The sequence below is a fragment of the Calliphora vicina genome, chromosome 2, assembly GCF_958450345.1.
Source record: "Calliphora vicina chromosome 2, idCalVici1.1, whole genome shotgun sequence".
NCBI classification, from domain to species: Eukaryota; Metazoa; Arthropoda; class Insecta; order Diptera; family Calliphoridae; genus Calliphora; species Calliphora vicina.
Window position 1 is genome coordinate 124,606,994 of NC_088781.1, and position 7,754 is coordinate 124,614,747.

Genomic DNA, 7,754 nt, shown 5'->3' on the forward strand with positions numbered 1-7,754 from the left:
TGCAGTAACAAATAAGTTTTATGTCTTTAAGTACTTCAACTTCCTTCACATTTTGTATTACAAATTTAATACAAGACTATGATGCTCTTGCCAAGAAATGATTGCAACTTTTATTCGAGTTGTCTACATTCCTTAGTTTTTTATTGAGGCCTGCCAATAAACAAATTTGTTAAATAAGTTTTCCTTGTCCAAAATAAATATCAAATGTTTACCAAATTTTCGAAAATAAAAACCAAAGGACATGTGCAAGAATATGTATGTATAAAAAATAGTTTTTAAAAATATTTTACGTTTTTTTATAAAGGGTCTTTCAATAGGGACTACCGAACTCTGACAAAACGAAATCACAATGAAACAAATTTAATAATATGCTAATATTCATGTCTATAAATAAAAATACACAAAAATTTTATTTTTACTAAAATTTATTTTATTTTAATTGATAAACTAATACTAATTATTTAATGATATTTACAGCTACAATTAAATCATATATCTAAAAACTTATTAGCTCTAGTTGAGCTTCGAGTTCGTGGAATTTTTTCCTCCATATCATCCATGTGAGCCTGTAGTTCCCGGCAAATTTCAATCTGATCAATTACATCCACTTGAGATTTCTGGTTTATATTCTGCAACTCCTGCATATCATATTCCTTTATATGATCTACCGAGTTATGCAGCAATTCCTTTGTCAGTTGCACTTTACGATATGCAAGTCGATGAGCTGTCTTTTTGTGGTGCATTTTTTCCCGATACAAAAACAAATTATAGGAAATTTTTGAAGTTGAGTGTTTGCATGGTTCCAATAGTGACTGTGATTGATTGCTGCCTGATTCATATTAGCAATGTTTGTTGAAAAAGTCAAACGATGAGCCGTCATGATCAAATTCATTTTTAAAATAATCGTCTAAGGATGTGCAGGCTTCGTTCTCTGGTTCATTTTGAAATACTCATCAAATTATTTGTTGCTGAAATAAAGATCTAATGATATGCGGCCGTCGCACAGTGGCTCATTTTCGTTTTTCATCGGCCAAAACTCTGTAACTTTTAAACCGATAGTGGACAGATAACTTCTTGAATTTTTCTTCAGTTTTAATTTCATTAAAATCGGTTCAGCAGTTGTTGCGCAATTTAAGGTTAAAGTTGAACTTTTAATTTTTTATAGCATTTAGTATGAAAATGCAAATTTTTTGTTTTTTGAATCAGCTATACTTATTAAAAAAGTTATAAGCAGATAAAAACAAGTAAGGAAGTATGTTCGGCCAAGCTCGACTATATAATACCCTACACTATAATTTATTTTCGTGAATGATTTTCGGAAGCGGGACTTATATGGGAGCTATGACTAATTATCTATCGCCATGAAATTAGGTCGAGTGATTTATGTCTATATGGAAGTTATTTCTATTTAATTTTGTGTTTATACCAACATTTTTAAGAGATTTATGCTCGTTAAAGTGATTTTCGGAAGCGGGTCTTATATGGGAGCTATGACTAATCCGATCATCATAAAATTAGGTGACATTAATTCAGTTTATATAAAACTTATTTGGAGCAAAATTTGTGTAGATACATATATAAATTAACCATTTACGACCGATAAAGTATAACTTCGGGAGAACATTTGTATGGGTGCTAGGTGAAATAGTGGACCGATTTCAGTAATTTTCAATAGACTTCGTCCTCGGGCCGAAAAAAATTTATGTACCAAATTTTATGGCAATATCTTCAAAATTGCGACTTGTACTTTGCGCCAGTCATATGAACAAATAAAATAAAAATAGAACAAAAATTTGGGAGTAATTTCATTTAAATGAAAAAAGTGTTCAACAAACAGGTCAAAACAGGTCAATAAGTATATATAGGCTTAAAGAGGACACTTTGGACTTTCTCGTGGTTGTAAAATTTGTTTAACACCTTTTGACCCTAAGCACTTTTACTCCACTGAAATTCAAATTTGGCTAAAATATAGTACCTGAGAAAAAAATTAATAACACATCAGGTATAAAAGGTACATTGACAAATCATATCAGCTCTTAAAGGCTATTATCCTACCAACATAACAAAAGAAAAATCATCCAATTATCTATAATAGTTTGCGAGTAATGAAAATCTGATAAAATTTACAAAAATCAATTTTTTATAAAATGACATAAAATATTTGACTTTAACAGCATGCCACTCACACAATTGACAATATTTTTATCTAATTTTTTGGCTACCTTAGTTTCAATGTTGAATGGCATTCAAATTTTTGAAATCGGAGTTAACAAAATCGAACCAAAAATATATAACATTTCGCTATTTTTTCATGAGAAATTCCAAATATTGAAAAATTTGCCTTCTCGATCTAAGGGTTGACGGTTTCCGATTTTAGTAAAACTTTCAGACTATATTTAAAATTACATGGACTATAATATTCTGGATAGCTTTTACTTAAAAATCGTAACAGTAAGGAAATTCGGCTCATTCGCCAAAATATGGCCAAAAAATTAGTTTTTCTCGAAAAACGAAAAATTTAAATCGCAGGTACGGAAAAACTATAAGAGGTATTGACATATTTTTTTCACATTTCTATTCCTTATTATGTTGACAATAAATCCCCAAGTGATGAATAACAAATTCTGAAATTTGTTTAACAAAATTTTTAAAAATTTGAAATTGGAGTTTTAAAACTGCCGTTGCCGTTTGGTCATACCTGCGAATAGGTTAAGGGTATCCTACGAAGACAAAAACTCATAAAATTAGCTCTTATTTTAATATATCTCAAAATATGTTAATTTTGTTCCTAAGTTTCTTGTTCTAGTGGCCTGAGACACGTTAATGGCCTGGCGATTTTTTAATAACTTTAACATTTTTTAACCAATTTTTGTGTTTTATGTCTTATTAGAACGACAATTACGTACACATATCGATTCTTTTAAATTAAATTGCAAAAGTAATTATTTAATGGCAAAATTTTTACAAAAACTGAAAAAATTGCATTTTTTCCCTTTGTAAATGCACCACACAATTGCAATCATGATAGAAAGACAAAATTTCATATTTAACTATAGTTTTATATATATAAAAAAAATTAGAGGGTATACGTTCCGAAATTCAAAAAAAAAAAATTTGTAAAATAATGTACATACTTAGAAAGTGTTTGGGGGAATTTGTTTATTTTCTAATTTTGTGGGTATTAGGAGATGAAAACAAAAATAACTAGTTTGTCGACAACTTTATATTTTCACTAGAAAATTGTATGTGCTGTGCTGAGGTAGTAGTAAGCGGAAAATTAAAAATAAAACAAAATGTGTAAGTATAGAAAACAAAATAAAGAATATATTTTTAAAAATATTTTATTAATTATTTAATTTAATATAATTTTTAGCAAATCAAATGGATTTAATGCTGACTTTAAATGAAGATTGTCTAGATCAGATTTTCAAAATCTTACCCTTAAGCGATAGAATTAATTTGTTTCTTACGTATCGATCGTTTCATGATGTTATTTCAAAACGCCTAAGAATTGATAACAAGTCTGGTTTGAATACAAGCTTTTTCAATACTTTAAAAATATGGCAGCTTAAAGTATTGCTGGTATTAATAGGAGCCCATACAAGAAACCTAGTGGTAGAATTTCCTTTCGAATAAAGAAGTTACTTAAGGCAGTTTATCTATTTTAAATTTTTTATCAACGTGGAAAGTCTAAATTACTATGGCTGGAATATAAGCGATGAGTGTATGAAATCAATGAAGGCATTAAAGAACTTGAAATCATTAACCTTAGCAGGCAATTTCGATGTAACGGGTAAGTGTTGATATTTATTTAAAAAAATATATAACAATTTATTTAAAATTTTTCTCTTTACAACAGGAAAATACATTAGCGACCTCAAAGGTTTGAAACAACTGGCTCTTAACAATTGCACGAAAATAGAGACCCAATACTTTCAACAAATCTTTGAAAACCTTAAAAATCTAATACTGCTCGACATAAGAAATTGCGGTCACTTGACAACACAAAATTTTCAACAAATTTATGATAATCTTCAACAACTAAAGACTCTTAAAGTAACTACCACCAAAGAAAACATAAATTGCATGGCAAAATTACCAAATCTTAAGCAATTGGAAATAAGTAGAAATAATATCTTAAGCCCTGCCATAGCTAAAGGGTTTTTAACTAATTTAGCCCATTACCAAGCTGAACAATTAGAAGAATTAAAGCTAATAGACTGTGCTAATTTTGATGCGGATAAAGCTGGCTTAGTAACTAAATTGAATAAGTTAAAAATATTACATTGCATTTGCAATGCCTTTGATGATGAGATTTTAGAGCAGTTTTCAAAACTTAAGGAAATACAAGAGTTGTTTATTAGCAACAGCTATTTTGTAAGCAATGAAAGTGTTTTACAACTTTTAGAAAACTGTCCAAAACTAACCAGGCTTACTATGAGATCTTGTGACTATTTAACCTCAGAGGTTATTAAAAAATTTCTTCAAATATTCCAGCTGCAACGATAATTATAACACATCACGTAAAACATATAGCCGTAAAAATTGTGGTAAGCATTAAATTTTATAATTAATTTTCCTTAACCCTATAATAGCCAAGGCACTCATAGCAAAAAAATGTCAACTGATTTAGCATTTCAAAGACTCATGTAACAGTTGCTAAAAAAACGCACTTAAATTATTTTAAAAAGCTTTCAAAAATTTTGTAATGAAATATCAGTTATATTGGCATTTTGCGATGAGTGCCTTGAGTCATGCTTAAGCATTAGAGGGTTAAATTTATTTCAATTTTATTTCTGAAACAAGTTATTTAATTTTAAAATATTTACTTTGGATTTTGTTCAATTGTCTTACAAACATATACATCCTGAAAATTACTATGAGTATATAACCAAACTAATTAAAATAATAAAATAATTATCTTTAATAGCAAATGTAATAAGTTGGAGTAGTTCAAATTTATACAATTATACAATTTATTTTTTTTTGCAAATTATAATTTATCCTTAAGCTAGATATTTAAAAGAAAGATTTATAAAAGAAAATAGTGTTGAAATCTAAAAAAAAAATAAAAAAAACTAGTCGTTGAATTTTTAATTTTTATTATGTCTTCCATTTATATGGGGCATTTCATGGCAAGTGAACAACTTTTGAAATCGATGTCTTCCGATCGGATTTGCACCAAGGTTAGTTCTATTGGATAGTAACTCAGACACAATTTTTCAACAAGATCGGTCGAGAACTCTCTGAGTTAGAGGGGGTCAAAGTTTGACATTTTGGTCAAACAGGTGTTTTTTCTTATCCATGTAACTTATTACTTATTGTTCTTAGCAAAATGTGTCCCAAATAGTTTAGATAGCTCTTTCTTCAATCTTTCGAAAAAAAAATATTTAAAAAAAAAATAAAAAATTTTTAATATTTTTTTTCCGAAATCAAAAACTTTTTTGACTTTTTTTTCCAAAATGGACCCTTTTTTAATTTTTTTTTAGCTCAAACAAAAGCTTAGATATTATCCTTGAAGACCCTTTTGGTCGCTTAGTGGGATGCGAGTGGGATATCTATCAAAATAAATATTTTTTAACTCAAAACATACAATTTTTGACTTTTTTTTTGACTTTACTTTATTAAATTACACAGTACAACACATGATTTTGGGACTCAATTCTGACAATTGCACGTGAAAGTAGCCCCAAAAATAAGAACTTCTGCATCATTAGTTTTGTCAAGTTGGCTGCCGTAATAATTTAATGACCATACGAATTTTTTTTCCTCAAGGTGGATTTTTATCACTTTTTCTATATTTTAGCACGGTTATATCTCGTATACCGTACGGAATATCTCTTTTGTGGCTGAAGCAAAGTTGTAGATATTGAGTAGTAGGAAAAAAGTACGGAACATACCTACCCGAAAAAGGTGCACCCAGTGCCTTAAAAATCGCAAAAATACCCATTTTTTAACCAATTTTTCACCTTTTTTGCTCAATAACTGGATTACAAATCCAATTATGGACCGATCACCATGAAATTAGGTCATGTGATTTGTAACTATATGAAAGTTATTAATCATGAATTTTGTATGTATACCATCATTTTTAACAGATTTATTCACTTTAAAGTGATTTTCGGAAGCGGGTCTTATATGGGAGCTATGAATAATTATTGACCGATCATAATAAAATTTTTTGACATGAATTTTATATATATAAAACTTATTTTGAGCGAAATTTGTGTAGATACAAATATAAATTAAACATTTATGACCGATAAAGTCCAATTTCGGGAGGGCATTTGTATGGGGGCTAAGTGAAATAATGAACCGATTTCAGCCAATTTCAACAGGCTTCATCCTTGTGCCGAACAAATTATATGTACCAAATTCTTTTATGATCGGTCCATAATTTGTCATAGCTCCCATATAAGACCCGCTTCCGAAAATCACTTTAAAGTGAATAAATCTGTTAAAAATGATGGTATACATACAAAAGTCATGATAAATAACTTTCATATAGACACAAATCACACGACCTAATTTCATGGTGATCGGTTCATAATTGGATTTGTAATCCAGTTATTGAGCAAAAAAGGTGAAAAATTGGTTAAAAAATGGGCATTTTTGCGATTTTTAAGGCACTGGGTGCACCTTTTTTGGGTCGGTATGTTCCGTACTTTTTTTCTACTATTCAATATCTACAACTTTGCTTCAGCCACAAAAGTGATATTCCGTACGGTATACGAGATATAACCGTGCTAAAATATAGAAAAAGTGATAAAAATCCACCTTGAGGAAAAAAAATTCGTATGGTCATTAAATTATTATGGCAGCCAACTTGACAAAACTAATGACGCAGAAGTTCTTATTCTTGGGGCTACTTTCACGTGCAATTGTCAGAATTGAGTCCCAAAGCAATGAACTGAAAAATGTTGTACTGTGTTATATATAGAATATTTGTAACAATTGAAATTCTGTAATATTGTCAGATATTAATAAAAATACATAATAATATGTTTCAAAATCTTATCCAGCCTCAGAACGTATTGTACGTGAAATCGAAAAGAGATCTTGATAGATGTCAAGAGTTGGACAATTAGTTATCCGAACTGCACAATTGCAAATCAAATCGAAAACACTTCAGCTCAGGCCATGTAAAATTTCGTAAGAATGTATGCAAAAGTTCCCGAGATACCGAATTATTTCCGTTTATACCTGATGTGTTATTAATTTTTTTCTCAGTTACTATATTTTAGCCAAATTTGAATTTCAGTGAAGTAAAAGTGCTTAGGGTCAAAAGGGGTTAAACAAATTTTACAACCAGGAGAAAGTCCAAAGTGTCCTCTTTAAGTCTATGTATACTTGTTGACCTGTTTTGACCTGTTTGTTGAACACTTTTTTCATTTGAATGAAATTACTCCCAAATTTTTGTTCTATTTTTATTTTATTTGTTAATATGACTGGCGATAAAATTTGGTACATACATTTTTTTCGGCCCGAGGACGAAGTCTATTGAAAATTACTGAAATCGGTCCACCATTTCACCTAGTACCTATACAAATTTTCTCCCGAAGTTATACTTTATCGGTCGTAAATGGTTAATTTATATATGTATCTACACAAATTTTGCTCCAAATAAGTTTTATATAAACTGAATTAATGTCACCTAATTTTATTATGATCGGTCTATTATTAGTCATAGCTCCCATATAAGACCCGCTTCCGAAAATCACTTTAACGAGCATAAATCTCTTAAAAATGTTAGT

The 7,754-nt window shown here is 29.5% G+C and overlaps 1 protein-coding gene across 1 annotated transcript; it reads left to right on the forward strand.

The window, feature by feature from the left end:
• The first annotated feature begins 3,735 nt into the window (after positions 1 to 3,735).
• Positions 3,736 to 4,561, forward strand: LOC135950834 (F-box and leucine-rich repeat protein 13-like). Its single transcript, XM_065500360.1, has 3 exons — positions 3,736 to 3,793; positions 3,860 to 4,430; positions 4,498 to 4,561. The coding sequence occupies exons 1-3, from the start codon at positions 3,736 to 3,738 to the stop codon at positions 4,559 to 4,561; spliced, it is 693 nt and encodes a 230-aa protein (XP_065356432.1).
• Positions 4,562 to 7,754: the final 3,193 nt, after the last annotated feature.